The sequence below is a fragment of the Malus domestica genome, chromosome 05, assembly GCF_042453785.1.
Source record: "Malus domestica chromosome 05, GDT2T_hap1".
NCBI classification, from domain to species: Eukaryota; Viridiplantae; Streptophyta; class Magnoliopsida; order Rosales; family Rosaceae; genus Malus; species Malus domestica.
In genome coordinates this window covers 24,459,815-24,483,459 of record NC_091665.1, presented here as the reverse complement: position 1 = coordinate 24,483,459, position 23,645 = coordinate 24,459,815, and the positions used below count along the sequence as shown (strand labels likewise).

Below are 23,645 nucleotides of genomic sequence, written 5' to 3'. Positions count from 1 at the left end.
GCTGCTGTGAGAATAAGCGGCTATGAAATAAATCAGCAGAGTGTTTGGTAAACTTTTTTGTAAAAGTGCTTTTGAAAGAAAAAAACAGTCTGATAGTGGGTCTTTTCATTAAAGGAGCACTGAAGCTATGTGTGCTTTGAAAAAAAGCTAGTTTTCCAAAGCTGCAAATAGCTACTTCAGCTTTTTCCTTTGATTTCAGCTTATTCTCACAGCAGCTTCCAAAATAAGCCATTTTTTTTCAGTTTACCAAACACCTAAAACCTTCTAAGCTTTTTTTCATGGGTGTTTTTTTTTAAGCATCTAACTCCCAAACCACCCCGATAGCATGAGATTTGTTAATTCCACGAAGATGCATCACAGATTTTGGAACTACACAACTAAACATACATCTAAACGCATTAGGGACGGGTGGAAATTTGTTTCAATTAATCAAATCTTAAGTGAGTTTTTTTTGTTTTAAGTAACTTACAAAGCAATTTTTATTCCAATGATCCTTCTGTCCAAGCAAACACTTTTAAACGAGTTATTCATAAATTATACAAGCTCCAACATATCAAATCTCAAACTCAATTGACTCCTACTCGTACATATTATAAATAATAGAGGTCAAGACAAATTCAACTTTAGCTAGTACTAACTTGAGTTATCCACTTATTACTAATTTTTCATGATATTTTTTCACACTTGTAAGCTAAAATTCTTAGATTTAAGGGTAGTGTTATTTACACACTTCTTTTTACTTCTTACACCCTTATTAATTTTTTGATCTTCTTCAATTTATGATCTGACGGTCGGAGATTGAAAGAAGTGTGTGAGAAGAAAAATGTGTGTGTAAATAGCACCATCCAGATTAAGGGTTTTTTTAAATCCAAAATTGTCTATGAGATTGTTTTAAAGGCTTTTTATCCAAAATTGTTCATGAGATAGTTAATCATTTTGGTCTTTCTGTCAGAAATCTCCATCAAATTAAAGGTATTTTTGTCAAATTAGCCCATTTTCGTGAACTGGTGTTTTTTAACGGATATTTTTTTACAGAATGATCAAAATAATTGACAGATGATAATATCAAAAAACCGTTTATATCAATTTTAAATTACAAAGACTAAAATGATGAAGTATGATAATCGGGGGAACCAAGTTGGCCCAAAAGCCGTCTATTAAGTATTTAACGTAAAAGGAAGGAAGAAAATAGCGTAGAAGGAAGAATACAATTATTGATTGGTGGTGACATGTCCATCAACGGTCCACAATTATAGATGACCCACTCCGCGGCAAAAGACTCAGCCCAACACAACAACCCATATCGTCACGCACGCTACTTTCGCACCAAATCCAGCCTCACATTTCTTCAAACACATGGCAGCCACTCTCTCCGTCCGGCCCAACCGCCTCTCCGCCGGCTCCTCCTTCCCTCGCCCGCCCCTCCGCCGCCCCGGACCCACTGGAATCCGAAAACCGGCCATGCAATTCGAGCCTTGGAGGGGCTCCATCGCCCCATCCCGCCGCACATTAACCTGGGCTGCCACGGCCGCCTCCAGAGCCGACGACAACGCACCGTTCGAGATGTCAGTCGAGAACGCCCTCAAGCTCCTCGGCGTCTCAGACGGCGCCTCGTTCGATGAAATTCTTCGCGCCAAGAACTCGATTGTCGCAGCTTGTAAAGATGACCAGGAGGCGATTGCACAGGTTATTACATCTCTTAATCTTCCTTTCGAGATTTATGTCAATCTCTTTTGGTAATTTCCTGGGTTGTGTACGACAACTATTGGGTTGAAGTTGAACTAATTAATTTTTGCAAAATTATAGAGATTTTAATGTTTAAAGGTGCGTTTTTTATGTGGATTCTATTGAATAATGTATGATTTTAGCCACTCTAGCTCTAGTTTCTGAGCTTATAAATAAGTAAATGTTTATATTTAATATGTTATGTTAAATGTTTATAATTTGAGCAGTTAATAATTTGATTTGTTTTACTCAATTGCTAATGAAGTATTGATTGGGCCACAAATTTGCAAAAGAGTTAAATTTAGTGCTTGCAAACGAAGCTATGAATTTAGATGTATTTTTTTGGGGTAATTGAGGGTGATGGGTTGTAGTAGTATCACAATTCACAAGCATTTATTATGGTGGTTTCTAGTTTTGGTTTGGAATTTTATAATGCCATGATTATGATTTCCTTATCACTAATGTTAATTAGTTTAGGTTGAGGCTGCGTACGACATGTTGCTTATGAGAAGCTTAACTCAGCGACGGGCAGGGAAAGTTGTGAATAGCAGTGTTCGTTATGCTGATGTTAAGCCAGTGAGTGCTCCTGGGATTGGATCAGTGCCGCAGTGGCTGCAGGCTACTGTGAAGAATCCACCTATTGCAGTGGAAACGCCCTCGACAAGTGATCTGGGTGTACAAGTTGGTGTCTATGGAGCTTTGATGGCCTTAACTTATGTCAATGGAGCTTCCGGTTCTTCTTCGGGGCCGTATGGAGGGGCTGATGTTCCTGGACTGATCCTGGCTGGTAGCTTTGGAGCTTCCTTGTACTTCATGACCAAAAAGAATATTAAGTTAGGTATGGAGTTTTCTTATGTACAGGCATTTCCTTATTGTCGCTTATTAGACGTCCTTACGGTATTGGAGATTACTTGCAAGTTTCTATGTCATAAATCCTTGTATTCACTTCTTTTTGTCTTATCGTTTAGCATGGTTTCATCAATCATGAATGAAAGTCATGGGTTTGTTTTGTCAGGTTGGTTATCTATCTCCAACTTTGAGAACGATTGGTTAATAAAAGGGTATTTCTGAAATTTTCCGCATCTGATCTGTGGATAAGTGCATTTACTTAATGCAGTTCGGGCTCCATAGATTTTTTTTTGTGTGTTTTTCTAAACCTGAGATTAGGCATTAAGTAATTTGGACTAATTTTCCGTTCATCTTTGCAGGGAAGGCGACCATCATAACTGTAGGGGGGCTTGTTGCTGGTGCCGTGGTGGGTTCAGCTGTAGAGAATTTTCTCCAAGTAGACATTGTTCCATTTCTTGGCATCCACTCTCCTGCTGCCGTAGTAAGCGAATTCATAATTTTTTTGCAATTAGTGGTCTCCCTATATTTACGGTAAAACAGCATTGTATCTGTGACTTGAATGGTGAAATCTGTAATTATTCATTGGCAAGATCATATCAAGCTCTATTTAGGATGTATACCGTTGCATGTTGTACAAAACTGACAATAGAAAGTAGTGGAACTTCTCGTTCTCTCGGTCACCCTTTCTCTCTCGTCTGTTTCTCCTTCTCCTTTTTCTTGCTCTATTGTGGATTCAAGAGTTTGTTTATAACTTTATACCTGCAATAACTATGGGGGTTGAGAGTTTTCTTCTTTGTTATTTTCTATCCTTAAATCTGATTTTTATGGAGTTTAGGAGTAAAGCACGGAAGACAGTTTCCCACATTTGATTCACTAACCACGTTGTAAGATTGGATTCAGCTTCAAATTCTCCGGCCAAGCACTTCTTATATACCGGTATGACCCTTTTGGATTCCTTCCGATTTCCGTTAGACCTAGAATGCTAAGGACACCCGTTGTGATGAACCTGATTTCCCAAGATTTACTGTCTTTGTAAAAAGTCATTCGTCTTCGACCGTGAGTTAGAGATTAAAAGGACGGTGATAGAAAGCCAAGTGTGTTGCCTTGGCATATCTTTGAGCTTGACGTCTTTGGCCGGTAGAGAAAATCGTGGCCGAACCAAAACCATGGTGGAGTAGGATGGTGGGACAAGTTTTTATTTATTGGCTTTTAGTGGGGTGGAATGCTTGTTGTTTAAGTTGGGCCATGGAAGGGAAATGGTAAACAAACACCTTTTTTATTTTTTCATGCATGATGTTTAATACTGATGGTTATTTTTATTTGATTTATTCAATTCGACGGCTAAAAATAAGGAAAGGTTTGTGACGGGCTAAATATATTTATGCTTTTTTTTTTTTTTGAACTTTTGTTTTTCGTTATTGGATCAAGACACGCTAAGGAGTTTTAGTCCGAGTGGGACTCTAGGTGAGGATCACTTCAATAAATCAAATAGGGTTTACAACATTCAAAGGACCTTCAACGCAACACAGAAATTTGCCCTGCGCAATTTTTCGGTCTACCCGAAACCCTCTCATTTACCTCCCTAACTTTGTCAAACACATCTTACAATTTGTATTGGACAACAGTGTGCTTGGCAACCGGCGACATCTTAGAGTTTGTATTGGACACATTGGCACCGTAGAGTCACACGGTCGTGGAGTATTTTAAAGTTTGCATCGGACGACACTACTTCAAGTTCAGTTGACTACCTATCCAAGTCTTTATCAACAAGGGTTCTTTGAGTCGTTGGAAGAGGTCACTCCATTAGCTTTTGCACCTCCCTAACTTCGTCAAACACATCTTACAGTTTGTATTGGACAACAGTGTGCTTGGCAACCAGTGACATCTTAGAGTTTGTATTGGACACCTTGGCACCGTAGAGTCACACGGTTGTGGAGTATCTTAAAGTTTGCATCAGACGACACTACTTCAAGTTCAGTTGACTACCTATCCAAGTATCTATCAACAAGGGTTCTTTGAGTCGTTGTTGGAAGAGGTCACTCCATTAGCTTTTTTAGCGAAGTGATGTGTTATCATGTTACATTGTTTGGCATATTGAAAGTTGAACCCGTTTTATAGTTGGATGTTCATAAGGTACATTTTAGAGTTCGACACTTCGACAGCCAAACCACATATACAATTAAGGCACTTATCTCCTTTGAGTATTTGTGTCCGTACAATCTGGTACATATTTGGCGCACTTATATTTGCAGAAATATAATTGAAGTGGCCAAACCCTATGCAGATGAAACTTCGCAAAGACTAGCAACCTAGTCTTCAGGTTCTAGAACCCGTAGGCCGAGATGAGTTCCTTTCTCAACCGCAATCATAAGATACAAAAGCCCGCAACGCGTTCGACACCACCACCGCCGCATTCATTCACTCACCGAACGAGCTCGATCGTCGCGTTGGCATGCATCATTCAAACGAAGGACGTAGTTAGCTCATTAGCTATTTGGCTTGAGCGCCACATAGGCTAAATAATTTTTAGGGTCAACAATTGTATACGTATTTTTCACATTAAAACATGTTATTTTCACACATTTTTCAATAATATATTTAATATTCACACTTTACACCTGTATTTTAAACATATTATTGAATAAATAATAATAAATAAATAATTTAAAAAATAAAATTTCCGAATTTGCAAAGTATTAATTTAGCAAATTGTCGAATAATACACACGTTTTTTTCAAGTGCTTAACCGTTCTGTATTTTACTAACAAAACTTAAATATTAAAAAAAAAACTACTAAAACTCACTCTCTCCTAAGAGGTGTGTTGATTTTTTTTTTTCTGTCAAGGGTTGATTAACAATGAAATATTAAAAGAGATTGTATAGTAACATACTAAAATATTTAAAATTTGTTAAATATTTTTTTTTTACGAACTATAACGTTAGTGTACTTGCAAAAGACACTCCAACACTCAAGTCAATGCGTGCTGCGTGTTTTTCATAGTATTGCTTGCTTACGTCCCTTTGATTAAGTTAATCCTTAGCTTATACAATAGTGATGCTTGGGAACCAAGCTTCACCTTCCCCATATCACGTAATTCTTAAGTAAGCCACAAACGATTATTGATTCACACCCCCTAATTGCCTCGTTGGGCTTTATCTCACGTCCCCGCATGCTAATTAATATTAGCTTGTACTGAGGGTAACATGTCCTTGCACACCATAAAAATCGACTCGCACACCACGACTATCTTGGATTCCTTACAAACCCCTCCACAACCGGCAAAATCCGATTGCACTTAAGTTTCTCTCCTGCGCAACCACCTGCGAGTAGAAATTACGCAATTTTGATGTTCTGAGAAGTCAGAACAGCATCAAACTTTGGAGAAAAATCTGTTCATTTGGAACCAAAGAAGTCTACCATGAGAGTTGCTACTTGCTACAACACCACCAACCCTACAAACTTAAATAATTGTAGCAACATTCAGAAATTCGTCGCTACTTCGCTACGACACCATCACCCTAAAAACTTAAATAATTGTGTCTCAGCGAGCTGCTTTGACACAATATATGTACACAAATACAAATACACAATTCACCAATTCAGATTCTCAAACGCCTCATGTCACCTGCTGCTGTTTTTGTCATCCTTGATGCCGCCTTCTATATACGCGGGGTTCCCAGCTTTATCTGCATTTTCACTGCAAGTCACGAGATCGCTGTACAGTTTCTGTGAAGCCCTGGAAAACTCCGCTAAGGACTCGAAAACTGAACAAAACCCAGTCTGGATTCCGTTCAATGTGATCCTTTGAGTTTCCTCAATGTAATTTTGGTGTTTTTCCCTCTCCATGTCCACCTTTCTTCTGAACATGTCTATCTGCTCCTTCTTCTCTGTCATGGACTCCGTCTTATGTTCCATATCTGTCTCGCATTTCTGTTCTGTGAGCTTTGGCTCCAGACACCTGCTCTCTGTCTTCTGGAATGCACAAACTCTTCGGTCGAGCTCTTTGCCTAGGCTGTCAACTTTCCTTTTTTGTTTCTGCTCTTCCCCTTGCTGATTCAACAGAGCCCTCACGTCCTTTGTAAAGCTTCTCAAGGCAATGGTCACCAAAGTATCAGGTAATTTCTCCAGGGAAGATAACCAATCATGGCAGATAATGAGCAACGGGGGGCCACTGACGCCAAACGGCGCAGCTGAACTCCTGCTCCCCGAGTAGAAGTTTTCTTCAGGGACCACGAACTTGGTTAGCCAACCATGGAGAGTTCCAACATATGCTTTTTGTGCAGCGACGTACTCCTTAAAGCATGCATGCCAATTCTGAAGCTCAGCGAGGAGCTGAAGCGTTGCACGCATGTGAGAGATGTTGCTGAACTTTCCATATGCAGAGCTGGCAAAAGATTTCACCTCAGAAAGGATCTTGTGTTGGGTTTCATGAGATTCCAACATAATTTTCCAGGTGCGCATTAAGCTGCACAAGATACAAGGAAAATGTAAACTGATGAAACCCGCAATGAAACTAATTTGGACGACTGCTTAAGTTCAATCTGTTAGACTTCCATACCCTTTCAACAGCTCAACAATTTGAGGCTGCAGTTCTTCATCTCTCAGTATCTGGATTCTCTTGGAAATTGACTCAGCACTCCGAATTGCAATTAAGATCCTGGCATATAAATCCTTCACTGCAGCTCGAGTTTTGTCCATGGTCTCGTTGTCTCCTATGTCGTGGTGTTTAAGTCGCGAACATTTTTTCTCATACAGTTTCCTTGTCATATCTCCGGCCTAGAAGCAATGCAAATGTTAAGCAATCAAACCACATTAGTAAAATTAAGGAAGTAGTTCACTAATGGAGACGGTGCGAAAATATTACCTTAACTTCTTCATAGAGCTTCTTTTCCCAGGCATATAGCCTTTCTAGAGTAAGTGAATGACTTCCTGAATCCATTCCTCCATAATCATTGAAAAGATCATTGTTAAATTCCGTCCATGTTGACGAACCCTTAGATCTGGATGCCACGAGACTCTTGCACGACGAAAGCTTAGACGATGACGTTGAGTTATGCCATGTTATAGCTTGAATTAGCTTTGTTGAGTTCTCTGCATTGAAATAGGACAAGTGTAGAATTATTAGCTTCATATGGATAAGAAACAAAGTAAGAGACTCATTATTGCTATGAAAACAAGTGTTTATTAGACAAACAGTGTTTGACTCTTTACATGTTACACGTCATTCCTCCATTCATGAAAATCCCAGTTGACACGTGCAAACGTAACTCATTCAAATCACAAAAGGAAAGCTAGCTTTTGCACACATGTCACACTATGATTTGTTTGCAATAGATAATGACTCCTTATTTGTAAAGAATCAAGTTTTTCCCTCCCCTTACATGAAAAATAAGTACATGTGCAACAATATTCCAACTCTTTGAGAAAAAGAAATGATGTTGAGGTCCACAACCCAAATCCTTGATCAGTCTGCAGCAATTTGGGAGAAAGGTTTTGGGTATTTAAGTAAAAATGGAGCCATGCAAGGGAATTGTTATTGACACTCTAAAACACTCTTCCGTCGTGAGCCGGGTGGGGTATTGAATGACTATTTTGGAACGCCAATAAAAGCTCCCTACACAGAATATGCAATATTTGCTAAACAAACATAAAGACTAGAGCCCCACAATTGATCTTTTCAGAAGATGGGAGAAAGAGAATGATGCAACTAAAAAAATAGTTAGAAGTGAATGGAAAATTCTTTTTGGCAAACTTTCTATTAGTTCAATAAAGTTGAAAGAAAAGTGAATTTAGGTTATTTAGTTAGTCTAGGCAGCTGCAAACATATCAACACTCTGAATCCAAAAGAATTCACAAAAGGGTCAAGAACCCAAAAAGATTAAAAATGTTTTGAACAATCGATATTTGACACTAAAGAGTGGGAGAGTGGGCTAAACCTCACAATAGACTAGCAATAATGTGGTTCAAATAGCCTTTAGCGGGAATCAAATCGAAGACCTTCAAGTGAAAAGAAAAATTACTAAAAATTAAAATAAAAACAAAGATATTAAGCATAAATTAAATACACCAACATTTGTCACAAAGCAATTGGCCCTCTAGCACACTAGAAGAGATGAGCGTTTTCATTGCACCACAGCGTGGGTTCGAAGTTAGAACTACAGCTCTCTAATCTAACAAATCTATCGTTTGACAAGAAAAAAATGTTTATCACCAAAACCCTTTGCAGTTCAGCTTAGAAATTGTTCAGCAACATAGAAAATAAATTAAGATTAAAAAAAATATAGTTAAAATTTTCAAGTTTTGAAAAGAACCCACCTTTAATTTCCTCCAAACCAGACTGCATTTGCAATTTATTAGCATCAAGCATCCTGGACACATCCTTTGCAGAATCAGAAGCCCTAGAGAAAAGGTCCACAATGTCCTTCAGTGCTTCCAGAAGCTCCCTCCCTTCAGCTGGTGTATCAATCACAGCAAGCCCTTTTTGCTCCCCCTCCCTCGCATTAGCCGCCTCATCAACCACCTTCACCACCTCAGCTCCGCCGTCGCGCTGTTCTCCGCTGCCTTTTTCTTCCACCACCACCGCCTGGTTTTCTTCCTGCTCTTCTTCTCTCTGACTCTCCCCTTCTTCCTCTTCCAGCTCAGGTATCCCTTCCTCCTCCCTCACCACCCTTAAATCCTCGTCGGAGCTCCGCCTGTACCCGCTTATGACCTCCGGCCTCACGGCGTCGAAAGGGTTGAAGAAATCCCACCCAAAGTCTCTCTGTGGTGACGGCATTGCTGGTGGCATTTGCATATAAAAGTACCCACATCCCTGTTCTTCTTCTCTCACGTCTGTTTTTTGCTCCTCTTCTTCTCTCTCCTCCTCAGAGGAGTCGGAGGATGTTGAAGAACCACATGAGTGACAAGCAATGGCTTCATGGGTCGACTCAGACGGTCTCTGCTGAAGAAACATTGGGTTGGTTATCACATTCTCAGTGATCGGAAGCGGAGCCGCCGACTCCGGCGGCTGAGGAGGAGGAGAGTGAGGCGAAAATGTGATGAGGTAAGGTTTAGGAGGGGAAGAATAGCCTGCAACAAAGAAGTCCACGGCGGCAGCCACCGCAAACAAAGCATGGCCGTACTTACAGTGCGCCTCCGCAAGGGCGTATCTTTTCTCCACCGCCAGCTTCAGCTGCCGTTTTCTCTCTCTACAAATTGTCACAACTCCTCCTTCTTCCTCTAGCTTGGAAGCAACACATCCCCCCATCTCTCTCTCTCTCTCTCTCTCGCTAAAGGTGGAGACTTTCTGCTTTTAGGAGGTAAAAAATGGTGTAAAAGTGATAAAGGTGAGTTTTTGGAAGATTCTTGTGGATTTTTGAAAAAGAAAATGGACAATCTGCTTCTAAGAAATAGGAATTTTAAGAGAAATTTTATGTTAAAAAATAGCTTTTGGAGAATTTTGAGAGAAAATTAGAAATGCAGCCATCTGAGAGCAGAAATCCAGTTCGTTTCTTAGCACAGAAAACAGAGAGAGAGAGAGAGATGGTGCAGCAGAGCAGGGGAGAGTGTTTTATTTTATTTATCTTATTTTTGTGTTTTGGGAAGGAAATATTTAATTGTTCTGCGAAAAAGGACCGTTGAGCAGAGAGAGGTTTGTAGTTTCAAGGAGAGATTTTTATCTCCTCTAGTTCCCTTAACCAGGTAACCTTTACCAACATACGATTAGTTAACCATGTATGCACAGAGAGAGAGAGAGAGAGAGAGTAGATGACAGAGTATGGGTCAGGCAGAACCCTAGGAGGAGGGAAAGTAGCTAGGGGCTCGAGAAAGAGAGAGAGGGAGAGAAAGATGGAGCTAGAGAGAGAGAGGGAGAGAGAACTAGAGTGTGTTTTATGTCCTGTATTTTTTGGTATTTTGAGATGGAAATTGATTATTTCTGATTATCTTCTATCTAATCATTCTTATCAAACAATTTAAATTTTTGAAATTTGATCAAACGATTAATAATAGGAGTTTATTTGAAAAGTTATAATAATTTTAACCGTTTAATCAAATTTAAAGAACCCGGATTATTTGATGAAGAGGATTATGTGGAAGGAATCCGAAAATGATACCTTTCCATTTGAGATATTGATGAGGAGAATATCATTGTAATATTAATTTACGTGTTATAATATAAGTAAAATGAAAAATGATTGAAAATATAATATAATATTTATTAATAAATAGATACATATATCATAACACGACTAAGTGGGTTGCGGTGTTGCCACATAACCGAAAAATTACTCCTTGAAAATCAAGAACCTTAAGGCAACGTATTAGCATTCTAAAATAAAAAATCATCTTACACTAAATTCTATATAAGTGCACGAAAACGTTTTTAGAATTCATCATATGTTTCTAAAACAAATAACCAAATTGAAGAAATAAAAAAGTTAGGAGGAATGAAACATGTAGGTATTAGAGAGGATGACAGATAGAGGTAGGGGTGAGCAGGCTAGTGAGTAAAAAGAGGAGTCAAAGTTAGTAAATAAGTGGTAAAAAGGTGGTCACCACTGCAAAAACCAGAGAGCTCCTTTGTCCTGTCTTTGTTGCCCTTCTTGTTTTTTATCTCTTTTTATATTTATATAATATAAAAAACACATGTGTGAAGGAGAGAGGTTGAGAAAATTGAGTGCTATTTACCCTATGTGTATGTGGAGTGAATTTAACTGCTGTATGTGCGTTGAAGTGTATTTAAGGGGTTAAACAGGTGTGTATTTGTATTATCTAATAATAAGGCTATGTATAATATGCATCGATGTGAAAGAGAAGGACTCTGATGTCCATCCCTTCCCTCTTCCCTCAGAGTTAATGTAGGGAGATTATATTCATACATTTTAAATTACTTCTTTTACATATTTTTAATATTTTTCTATTAAGTGTTAGTGATGTGTATAAAATATTAAAATATTAAAAAATATATAAAAGATATAAAAGAAGTAATTTAAGGTGTGTGAATATAATTTCTCTTAATTTATATTTGATATGCACAACGAATAGTTCAATTGATTGAACGTGATCATCATTCCACACTCAGAAATTAATTCTCCTATCTCTTGATATTTTTGCGTATAAGGAGGAAAGGTTATTATTTTCACTTGGTGAAGAGTGTCTAATATTTACTCTTACACTTGTGATTAGGATTCAATCTCTCATGTAATATTTAGTAACTGTTCTAAAAATCTCTGTTTAGCGCCGCTTAGGTTCTGCCTAGCCGCTTAAGCGGCTGGCTATCGCCTCAATTAATACCTAGACGTTTGAAAATTAAGAAATGACGTCTAGACCTGCTGAGGTGCCCCCCTAGCCCGCCCAGACCCGCCTAGGCACCCAACTAATGTCACGTCTTGGCTCGGGGCCTCATCACATTCCAGGCTCGACTCCACCGTAGCACAATATTGTCCGCTTTGGGTCCCAACCACGCCCTCACGGTTTTGTTTTTGGGAACTCACACGAGAACTTCTCAGTGGGTCATCCATCATTGGATTGCTCTCGCAAGAACTCGCTTAACTTCGGAGTTTCGATGGAACCCGAAGCCAGTGAGCTCCCAAAAGGCCTCGTGCTGGGTAGAGATGAGAATATATATATAAGGCTTACAGGATCCTCACCCCTGAGCGATGTGGAATCTTACACAAAATATAGATAAATTTCATTTTGCATATTATTATTTTTTTCAATAAATTGAAAGAAACTTGTTGAATACTAAAATGAACACACATTATATGTTTGTTATCTATATTTTTATTATGTTCTAATACTTCATAATATATATGTCATTCTATTTTGTAGTCTATATATAGTTTAAGTATAAACTGACACTTATTTACACGAAATATAATAAATTTACTTAAATCTGGACTAGACCCCAACCCACCGCTTGATCAGCACCTAATGTCTTTTAGAACCTTGATATTTACTTGCGCAAGGATCAAAGTTAAGAGGTAGTTGAATTAGAGTTTTAATTGGCACGAATGAAATCTGAATTAAGCAATGCATGGGGATTTTAGGTGGTGAAAATCTCAACTGTCATTGTCTTTCTGTTAAAGACAAATATACCCCTTGGAAGTGAAATCTATTGCACTTGGATTTTGCAAGGATTTGAAAGTGTTGTGACATAAAAGAAAAGGAAGTTCCTGTTTGGTCCATAAGGTGGTACCATTAGTTTGTGCAATGAGTACACCCTGCCACATCTGATCTGAATTCCACATGAACTTTGCAGGTCACCATTGAAACTACTTCAAATGCTTTCTTGAAACAAAAAATAAATTAAAAAGAAAGAATGGTAAGAGTTAGAAACTCTCTCGGTCTCTTCCGCGTATGTTTTTTCACGAGTGAATGATTGAGTTTTAGATAAATGGGCTAATAATTAGAATGGTAATGGTTGGAGAGTTGGGAACTTTCTCCCGCACATATTTTATCACGAGTGAATGATTGAGTTTTGAATAAATTGGTTAGTCGTTTTACAATACACTAATGTATTGAATAATGAGCACGTCAAAATGATGTGGTTCACTTGCATATTTAGTGGCACATTTGGACTGATCTCGCTTCAAATAGTCTGCTGCACCATTTGATTGGTCCAAATGTACCACATGAAGTGACATTTGTAAATGTTCACACTTTATAAACTATAAAAAGAAACCGCAAAACATGATAATAATTCGCAATTACCCATATTTACATGTTTGTTTGAAATACTAGCTTACATGACTCTTCAAAATTCGTACTTACTCGGAACATAATCATTAGATTGACGATTGACCCTCTTTTTTTCTTTTTTTTCTTTTTTCTTTTTTTTTTTTTTGATTGACCCTCTTGTGTACATCAAATTAGATAATTAGCTATTAAACTTACTATAAATATATTCATATTCTATCAAAAGAGTTGAACTTAAGACATTCTTTTAATAAATGGATATTGATACGTAGTTTATTTTGGCATTTCAAGTTTAGTTATGGTAAATGTTAACAATATTCTTCCATTATTCACTAAGGGCACGTTTGTTTGGCCGGCTTAAGTTTCACTGGACTGGACTACTAAGCTAGAATTAGTAGTCCTGTGTTTGGTGTAAATTGGGATTGTGTTTAATGGGATTAAGCCGGACTCGTGCCGACTAAATCCTTCGCTAGGTGGGCTTAGCGAGAGCCACCAAAAACGAGGGGATTTGTAGTCCCGCTTCTGTTCTTCTCTTCACCTCATGTTGCTTCGCTTCACCCCAGGCTTGAACGACAACTTGCGGTCCCTTTCTCTGACTCTCTCTCTCTCCTCCTCCCTCTTCTTCATCTCATAAGATCTCCAAATCTGCAATTTTGGGTTTGACGGAAACGAATCCAAGAAATCCAAGCCATCGCCTTCTCTCACTTCCCCGACTCCACAAACCCCGACTCGTTGCCGGATAGCTTGCCAGGCATTCTTGCAGGCTGGTTCCGCCGCTCCACAGGCTTGCGGCTCCGATTGAATCCACGGACTTGGAAAGCTCTCTCCAGTTGTAATCTTGCACCGAACAAAAACCTGAAAAACCAAGCTCGATTCTTCGTTTTGCAGAAAAAAAATTTGGCAATTAATCGGAAAAAAAGAGGGCAGGAAGGAGAGAGTGGGACGGAGAGAACGAGGGAGATAAAGAGGGAGAAAAGGATGAGGCTTCCACATAGAGAGGGAGAGTTTTATTAGAATAAAAAAGGTAGAATTAATTAATATAATATTATTAGATATGAATTAAAAAATATAATATTGTAGTTTGCTATTATCCTTCTTTTTAGTCCGACACTGCACCAAACGCTTCACTAAGTTAGTCCAGCTTAGTCTAGTCTAAGCCAGTCCAGCTTAGTCCCTGAAGCTAGTCCAGTCTGAGATAGTCCGGTGCAACAAACGCACCCTAATAATATAACTATTCACAGTGAGAATGAGAGCCAAGGATCTAGGGACTACCTCAGAGTTTGCCCTAGAGTTGGAAGCATCCTAAAACCTTAGGGGTGTGCTATCCACACATCTCTTTTTACTTCTTCCATATCCCTAGTTAATTTATGTCTGTTGATCTTCTTCAATTCATCCGATACGACGGTTAAAAATTAAAAATGTGTGAGAGAAGTAAAAAAGGGTGTGAATATCACACCCAAACCTTAATCACAGACTGGACATTTTTTATTCATAAAAATGAAAATCATGGACGTACAGTGGTGTCTAGTGTCTTGCCATGAATAAATCTGGTCTAAACATTAACTAGATTATGTGTGACAAGCATTATGAGTTTTTTATACTCACATCCACGCCAGCGCATTAACGGAGTTTCCGACCAAGTTAATTTTAGAGTCAATACTACTGCTATCTATATTAGGATTTCCAAAGAATTAACTAATCTCATTATTTAGAGCTCTTAACTGAGTGGATGTATAGGACTATTGGGTCCAATAATTTATTTTGATGACCAAATTGAAACTAATAAGATATAAATTTGAAACATAGTACGTTCATAACATGATTATCCAAGCAACCAGCTCATTACGATAAGTCATATTTGAGAAATGGATAATGCTATGAAGATCAAATTTTTAAACAAAATGATATGGTTATTGATTATTAAATTCTCATTTAAGTGTTAATTAACATGTCTATTGGTAACACATCATTTGATTTATAAATTTGATTTAAAAACTTGGGACAAGGATTGTCTGCTCTCCTTGTTCCCGTGCCCTCCTGTTTTGTATGGTAACGGTTAAGCCACGTCAACATTTTATATTGTTTTTTTTATAGAGATAATAAGACAAAAATGAATAGTAATATAAAATGTTGACGTGGCTTAACAGTGACCACACAAACAGGAGGGCACGGGAACAAGGAGGGCAGACAATCCTTGTCCAAAAACTTGACCTCGTAATATTATTCTTCAAAAAATAGTATGTCCGTAACATGATAAGGTATAAATTCAAGAAATAGTATTTTCGTATTTCTTTTTAGCATTTTATATTAGCACTCCACAAAATGTTGAATGCACCTCACATTAAAATTTAATATTAATGACTTATTTACTCTACTATGCAATGATAATTTTGACCTTATTAGGTTTAAAAAATAATAATAAAATTAACTTTTAACGTATTATTTATCTCCTTCAACTATCAAAACCCTTCACACCCTCCATTGTTGAATAAAACTCTAAGCAATGAAACTACAAATATGTTGATTAAGAAAAATTATTTTTGACGAATGGAACACGAAATTGGTGTTTCGAAAGCTTTGAAATCATTATTATTGTTATTGAAAAACATTCAAATGAACCTAAACATTTTTTCAAATCATTCAATTTGAAATCATTCGGCAAATTAAAGTTTAGATGGTTTGAAATCATTCGGCAAAATTAAAAATGACTGTTATAAGATTTGAGAAATGTGGGGTGTATATTAAGAATGTGAGGTATGAGGGTATTATGGGGAAGGAAGGGGTGTATTGAGATAATTTTTAGTTAAAAAAGTAAATATGAGATGTATTAAATATATTAGGTTTATTCAATAATTTGTAGGGTGCTAATATAATAAACCTTTCTTTTTTAGGAAAACTAATGAAAATGGCTTGAAAACTTTAAGTTTTAATGATAAGGACAAAATAAAGGGTAAAGTGAATAGTACCAGGATTGACTTTTTAGTGTAAAAATGTGGTTTTTCGTTAAAGTGAACAATACCGAGTGCTTTTCGTTAAAGTTCCCTTCTTTTTTATGTCAATGAAATGTTTGAAACCTGACTCACACAATTTCAGAGATGGAGTGAGACATCAATCCAAAAGGGCATTAGGAACAGTGGCATTGGGTTCTGTGCCTATGTCTAGGGTTTAGATAACTTAGATTACAGTACAAAATTAAAATAATTAGTTGGTAATTAGGTTAAACTAATTAAGTGTTGTTTCGTATCTGAGTTGGTGGGAATATGCCCGATGGTGTCAGGCAAGTGACAAGTGCGACAGTAAAAACACACACTCCCTCTCTCTCTCTCTCCCTCCCTCCTCGTAATTCCCTACTTCTCTTTTTTCCAATATTTAATTTTGAAAATTCTTGTAGGACCTTATTAGATTTTGATTTGGATTACATGTATTATTGCATGATAGCTGTATATTTGTATTTGTATATGCCAGGCCATGGCAGCTACATACAACCAGAAACTCACAGCGCTTGCATTGCAGATTATGGTTTTATCACAGTTTTATGAAGAAAACAACAATTCACAGGTACATGGTAGGCACAGATGCTTTCATCATATTTCAAAACCATATGTTCATGGAGAGAATTTTAGTCACACAATACGGTACACCATGCATGGGCAGAACCTTTGAGGGATCTAAATGATCCTTGGCCCATCTTCTTGTTTTTTCTTTATGCTGTCTTCATAGATATTGTTGTATGTCAGTTTAAATCCTTACAATTCAACGGTGTTCTCGAATCAAACTCTTTTCTATTTTGAGTTGGCCTCATTTTCCTCTCCATCTCTCTTGTTGCGGTGCAGTCTTCGCTTCTCTTTATTCTATCAACCTTTTTTAAGCTTTAACCCTTATATTGTTAAAAATTTCTTGGTTAGGGTGGTTTGGGAATGGGATGCTTAAAAAAAAAACACGCATGAAAAAAAGCTATGATGGTTTTAGATGTTTGATAAACTAAAAAAAAAATGGCTTATTTTGAAAGCTGCTGTGAGAATAAGCTAAAATCAAAGGAAAAAACTAAAGCTGCTATTTGCAACTTTGGAAAACTGGTTTTTTTTCAAAGCACACAGAGCTACAGTGCTTTTTTAATGAAAAGACCCACTATCAGACTGCTTTTTTTTTCAAAAGCACTTTTACAAAAATGTTTACCAAACACCTTGCTGATTTATTTCAGCCGCTTATTCTCACAGCAGCTTTTTTTCAAAACACAATAATACCAAACCAGCCCTTAGTCTTCACCTCATATTCAGCTTCCTGGGTTTGTAGAAAGCTTTTCGTACTCTGTTGAAAGATATATAATTTCTTCACTTATATTATGATACGTAGACTTAACAAATAAAAAGAGCAAGCAAACAACTAAATGAAAGCAAAAAAACTTAATTCGCCATGTCGTACAAATTTACAGATCTGAAATTCCAGCGGAAAGTGAAAAAAAAGAAAAGAAAAAAAGGAAAGGATAAGAACATTGTGAAGGAAATATAGCTGTGATTACTGTCACCTTCTTGTCTTCTCCAGTTCTTGTCCGTTGTTGACACAGAAGCTAAATGCAAGTATTAGATTCCCAGTTAAAAGTTACAGTGTACATTAAAGAATTGAAGGCCGGCTCCTCCTCGTAAATTGTCTTGGTTCGGAAGCTACCTAGTATTAACACAAGACAATGGTACAATAGATAACACACATGAGAGATACCGTTTACTCAGGTATTGCCAGCTTCCGTTGTCGTGGCATATGGAGCAAGAGTGTTAGGAGGCAGGTTGATTCCACCTCCTCTCACCGATAGGTTCGGGCACTTGACAGAACTAGCCTTGCTCACAAGGTTTGAGTCAAGAAACACGACGATCACAGTTATGTCATCGTGGAAATGGCGGCGAACCCCACGGTCAATCTTCTTCAAGTCCGAATACCTCATCTCTCTCTTTTTTGCTGCTTCTTGCAGGGCGGTTTTTATCAGCCTTTTTGCACTTCCCTGCATGAGGTTGGGAAACAAAAGTCAAATTCTCTTCCGTAAAGGAGAGAGTTTCCATAGACTCTGACTTGTGAGCAAGATGTAATAAGAAGGGCAAATAAACCTGAAGTTAAAATATAAGAACAGCGGTTCTTTCTCCCCCACGAACCCGATGTTAAAATACAGCTAAAACTTATAGGTCAGTTATTCATCAAAGACAGGAGGCACACCGGAAAATGTTGATTCTGACGACTGTGCACATAATAGAGTGATATTCCTGTCTAACAGTACAAGAACCAATACAGATAAATTTACTTGGCCTAATTATAAAGTCCGAAAATTTGGGTTATAGAAACCCAGTTGAATGCTCCACCGTATCAATATGCACTGCCTACTGCATGATATCTAATAGCAATTTGAATTTGTCCTACAAAACCATGGGCTTTCAACAGGATCTAAAACAATGACTTCATGGAAGGATCATTTCAAGTATCTCACAAGGTGACATCATTTCTCCATATAATCAGCTGAGGTGGCTCTATTCACCGAGCTGGCTCCACTCTTACATGTGGATCCTACCAGCAACCGATGTGTGTTGCAGATTTTGGAATGCATGCACATCCAATAACATACCAGCTTTCATTCAATTCAACGTACCAAAACACCATAGAATTTTGATAACTTGGGGAAAGTCTTCAGTTCATGCTGACCGGGACTTATAAGGCAATCATTTTCTCTTTTTACATGGAGGCTAAAGCCACAACTAAGCAACAGCCATCCTAGACCCGAACTTATAGGGCAATCTTATGATCTTAAAAAAAAACTAACTTTACTTTCTGTGAATCAATGTTCTAGTCTGGGAGACCGACTTAGAGATACTAGGTAGGTATAGTGTGGTAGAAAATTGATTTCTTTCCCAGTATTATCTCTAACAAAATATGGAGATACGAGTCTTACACTAGCAATAAGTTTAAAATGACAACTGCTCGCTGATTCTACTTTCAGGCATAAGCATGGTCAATCTTTTTTAATAAATATAATCCCCTTATTGTTAGAGTACTAGTATACTATTGAACAATAAATCTTACATTTCGTGGATGTTTTTGAACTATGTCCACTGCTTCCTGATTGGTGAGGTGTTCCCAGAGCCCATCAGATGCAAATATAATAAATTGATCATGTGGCTGCAATTGGATCTCTGAAATTGCCGGATCAGCGCTCAAAATTGGTCTTTTGATAGGGTCCCGAAGACGAAACTTGGAAAACAAAGGCTCCCTGTTAAATTCAGCCTTTTTTAAATACACATCACCAATAGATCTAGAAATCTGCAAGATGCAAAATAACCAGAATCAGAGTCACATCAAAGAAATGATAAACCGTATCAAGTCAAACCATCTATTGTGTAACATTGAAAACTAAAAATAACCAAATGTTGTCCACGGAGTTTGTCTTCATATATGATAAGCTGCCACCTAATGGTGATCACACATCTTGTTCCTCCGTGGAATGATATTTATCAAGATTTGAGTAATGATCTACCAGAGATATCACTGGTATAAAGATCAGAACCCATATCACTGGTCTTAAGATGTGAAACCATACCAACCACACAACATTTTCCCTAGACATGAATGTTTGATCTTCATTATTCTTTCACACATAGCCAGAAGCAATCTAGATCAGTAAAAGTTCCAGATTATTTTGTAGCTTTGTTAAGTACAACATCTAGTTTGAGAATTCCCACATTCTTGCTTAGCAATTACAAGAAAGCAAGACAAACTTGGAAAGAGCATGAGAAAAAAACTTGATCCACTTTTAATCCCATATAACTAGTAAAATAGCCAACGCACCACAGATAAAGTCATCCGGAAAACATAAACAAGGCCAATATACTTCTTTGAGGGATGGGGATGGAGAAGTATAGTTAAACTAAAGCTATAGGGACCTTTCCAGCATGCACTATTGTACTGTTAGATTACAACAGAAACACAAGTATTTACAGCCACTTGGGTTCGGTGCAAAGAAAGTAGAGAAGTTATATAACAAGGTCTAACTCTAAGGACCTAATATCAATAACCATTTCCTGATATTGTAAAAGAGTTACCTGTATTAAGCCTTTCACACGCCATACATTATGCTTCAAAACTACAATATGTGGATCATCAGGGTGCAAAGATTGCAGCTCCTGTCTCACAGATTCTATAGAGGCATTGTGCTCTTGTGACAACTGAATGGAGAGCACCTCCCCTGTTGCCTTCATTATTCTTCCCAAAACAGCACGGGAATCACCACAGTTAGCGATATAAAGAGTTCCATTACAAATAACACCAACAAGGCAGCACGATCCTACTGCTGCAATCTGTGGTTTCATAGGCCACTCCCTAGTAACTACGGAAAGAAAACCCTCTTCTGTTGCTTGAAATGCTTTTCGTATTACATCCACAGACATGGACTGCTGCTCCGAACAAAATCCTGCATATTACAAAGAAACTCTAAATTTACAACAGGAAGTTTGTATACAAATCTAAGACCAAATGCACTTAATGGAGTGTAAAGTTTTACATTCTGTACGCTACACCAATAGCTGCTGATAAGAACAATGCATAATCCTTGACTTTAACCTGCCTTTACGGCACACACTAAACTTAATTAAGGGCAACTCATCTTTTGTTAACATTAAAAAAAATAATCAAGCATGCATTCTCAGATCATCATTTTGAACATGCCTTTGCAATAAATACTGAACTTATGTAAGAGCGAGTCATCATTTTGAACACTAAAAACATAATCAAACATGCGTCACAAGGTTCTCTTCTTTTCAACTCAGCAAGGTTTGAAATCCCCACTAATGCACCACATAGCCAAACGATGCCCTCTATTGTAAATCTCTTCCCCTCAAATTCCTCACCAATACAAAGGCCAAACAGGATTTCAATTCAAAAGCCACAAAGCCAACAAGGCTTGCTGAAGGGACTCAAAATGTTCAGAATTCCATTAGAAAGGCTAGAGTCACTTACTCTTGAGATGTTGAAAGAGGTGATCATTGATATAGCGTGACGTCTCCGGACCCCCATGACCGTCATAAACACCAACAAAAGTACCATAGGCGCCAGATTCATGTGTGCTCAAACTACCCGACTCGAGCTGACTCTGATCCTCAAGTAAATTGTTGGCCTGAACTACAGCCATTGAGAAATCACCATTTATGTGCTGGCCTGTGTCTTTGTACCACAGAAGCCCGTCTTGGCGACCCCCGGAATCTGCACCAGTATGAACGTATCGATTCGACCTTGGCCGAAAACAGGACCTCAAGAAGTTCATCAACTCTGATAACATCCCTCATTTCATCCAAACAACCTCCAAAATCTCCACATGTAAGAACAACTTAAATTAAACCCTCTGCCCCCAAAATTCCAATCCTAAACAGTATCAGTATTGCCCTCTAGTTCTCAGCCCAACTATACACTGCAAAACACAACCAAAGCAAAAAAATACAAGTAGTCAATAAGCGCACAATTGAAATTGTTTTTCTTTCCTTCAGTCTTAGCAGGACAATCAGGACCCAACAGATCAAGAAAACAACATAAAGCAGCCACCTTTACACTTAATTTCAGTTGGGTATTGTACCCAAACAGAAGGAATGAGGATTTCAAACCCAATATTCCAAAAAACCCATCTGAGTTTCCATTTAAAACAAAATACCATGACCACAAAAGCTGCTGGTATAGAGAAAAAATCAACAGAAACTTAATGGGAGGTTTGAAAAAAAAGTCCCTTCTTTTATTTGTCAACAAAGAGCTTGGTCAGCCATTTGAAAATCCAGAAGGTCTCCCTCTTCACATTGCTAAAAATGAATCTTCAGTTTTCACAAATTCCAAAAGCACCCAAATAATCATAATATAAAAAGCACTTTTCTTTCTCAAATACCAGGACCTAGAAGGCAAAAGGAGACTTACCCAATTCCTAATTTGCTTGCTTCTGCTTGTTGGAACCAGCCTTTTGCAACAGCTGAATTGGAGGAAGATCTAGAAGGTCACGTGGGCAGGGAACCATTAGATCTGTGGATCCATGAAATCAAAAACAAGGAGCAGACTTATGGTTTATGTATTCCAATAGGTGCTTGTGGAAGATGATGAGATTGTTGAACAAGTGGAGAAAGTGAATGGGAGCATTAAAAAAGGAGTCTTTGGGGAGGAAAATAGTGGGCAAAACTGAAAAAATGAAAACTTTCTCTTTCTCTTTCTCTTCAGCATACAAGCCCCATAAAAGACCAACAATGGAGATTGGAGAGCTTGAAGCCAGCAAAGCAAAGGCCCTGCTATGGGCTCCACACCATTATATGCTACAGACGGTGAGAAAGAGAGAGGAAGAGAGTCAATGAAGTTAATACTTTTGACAATGATAATGTGTAAGACAGTATTGGGGGCATTCCATGAACTGCAGCTTATGTCACGACACGTGGAAGAGATGGGAAGGTTTCATATGATATGCGTGTCTCACGAGTTATGAGTCACAACTAAGAAATTCAACTCCGGGGCATTTTTTATCACCATTTTTTAGTACGGTGTAGTATATGCTTATTACTCTATTTATCATCGTTAGATTGAATTATGAAATTTGTGTTTATCTATTACATAAATCTTGAAATTCAAACTTATCTAACATTGATAACTAAAATGATAGGTATACACCACACTAAATGAGGAAAAATACACCCATTCAACTCCAACATAAAAAATAAAAACTGGAAATCAAATGTTTTTTCTAGACGAAACGATGCATCTCAAGTCTTTGTTAATACAATTTGGTTCGAAAAAAAAAAACAATACTCTTATTTGAATGTGGATTCAAAATTAATTATTTTAAATAAATAATGAACAAATAGCATTATTCTTGATTTACAATGTAGATACTATTCTCCGTATTTTTGTTGTTAATATTTCATTAGAGTAACTAGAATCTCCTACATTCTTTTCAACTTGTTTGGACTAAACATCAATTCCTCAACAAAATTTGATGCAGAGCCTTTGATCAATTCCAACTCATTATTTTTTTATTTGTTTAATATACAAAATTATAAGGAAAAATTAGACTCCCTTACTGACACATCCCGATCCTAGAATCAAGGTGTGACGGCCAGCACGCCTTGATTCTAGGATCGCATAAGTACTAGGTGCAGTCAAGTAGGAACATGTGTGTTTTACACTTAAACTCACTCTAGTATGCTAGTTGGATTATTATTGCTAGTAGTTGGTTTTTATTCATTCGTATTTTCGTCTATCATTTTTACTTCCGCGTCGCACTTTTGGTTACGTCACGCTCACGTGATGGCCAGCACACCTTGATTCTAGGATCGGGGACGCTCACGTGATGGCCAGCACGCCTTGATTCTAGGATCGAGGTGTGTCACCTACAATTTTT

At 37.8% G+C, this 23,645-nt stretch overlaps 3 protein-coding genes across 5 annotated transcripts; 1 reads left to right on the top strand and 2 right to left on the bottom strand.

The window, feature by feature from the left end:
- The first annotated feature begins 1,137 nt into the window (after positions 1-1,137).
- Positions 1,138-3,254, top strand: LOC103410602 (protein CHAPERONE-LIKE PROTEIN OF POR1, chloroplastic-like). 3 transcript variants are annotated; one of them, XM_029102208.2, is made up of 4 exons: positions 1,237-1,686; positions 2,203-2,563; positions 2,694-2,740; positions 2,934-3,254. In XM_029102208.2, the coding sequence occupies exons 1-3, from the start codon at positions 1,357-1,359 to the stop codon at positions 2,711-2,713; spliced, it is 711 nt and encodes a 236-aa protein (XP_028958041.1). In that variant the 5' UTR covers positions 1,237-1,356; the 3' UTR covers positions 2,714-2,740; positions 2,934-3,254. The 3 variants fall into 3 exon arrangements, with proteins under 3 accessions (XP_008347511.1, XP_028958041.1, XP_017181084.1); XM_008349289.4 differs by lacking the exon at positions 2,694-2,740 and having other exon boundaries at positions 1,138-1,686; XM_017325595.3 differs by lacking the exon at positions 2,694-2,740 and having other exon boundaries at positions 2,741-3,254.
- Positions 3,255-5,951: 2,697 nt separating this feature from the next.
- Positions 5,952-10,422, bottom strand: LOC103410601 (protein ALTERED PHOSPHATE STARVATION RESPONSE 1-like). The gene is made up of 4 exons (XM_008349288.4): positions 8,891-10,422; positions 7,440-7,666; positions 7,134-7,351; positions 5,952-7,040 (listed from the first exon to the last, which is right to left on the bottom strand). Exons 1-4 carry the CDS (start codon positions 9,819-9,821, stop codon positions 6,197-6,199), a joined length of 2,220 nt encoding a protein of 739 aa, XP_008347510.2. The 5' UTR covers positions 9,822-10,422; the 3' UTR covers positions 5,952-6,196.
- A 7,214-nt stretch (positions 10,423-17,636) lies between these two features.
- Positions 17,637-22,600, bottom strand: LOC103440791 (probable protein phosphatase 2C 60). The gene is made up of 5 exons (XM_008379499.4): positions 22,181-22,600; positions 21,242-21,689; positions 20,329-20,696; positions 19,313-19,549; positions 17,637-18,245 (listed from the first exon to the last, which is right to left on the bottom strand). Exons 2-5 carry the CDS (start codon positions 21,558-21,560, stop codon positions 17,976-17,978), a joined length of 1,194 nt encoding a protein of 397 aa, XP_008377721.3. The 5' UTR covers positions 21,561-21,689; positions 22,181-22,600; the 3' UTR covers positions 17,637-17,975.
- Positions 22,601-23,645: the final 1,045 nt, after the last annotated feature.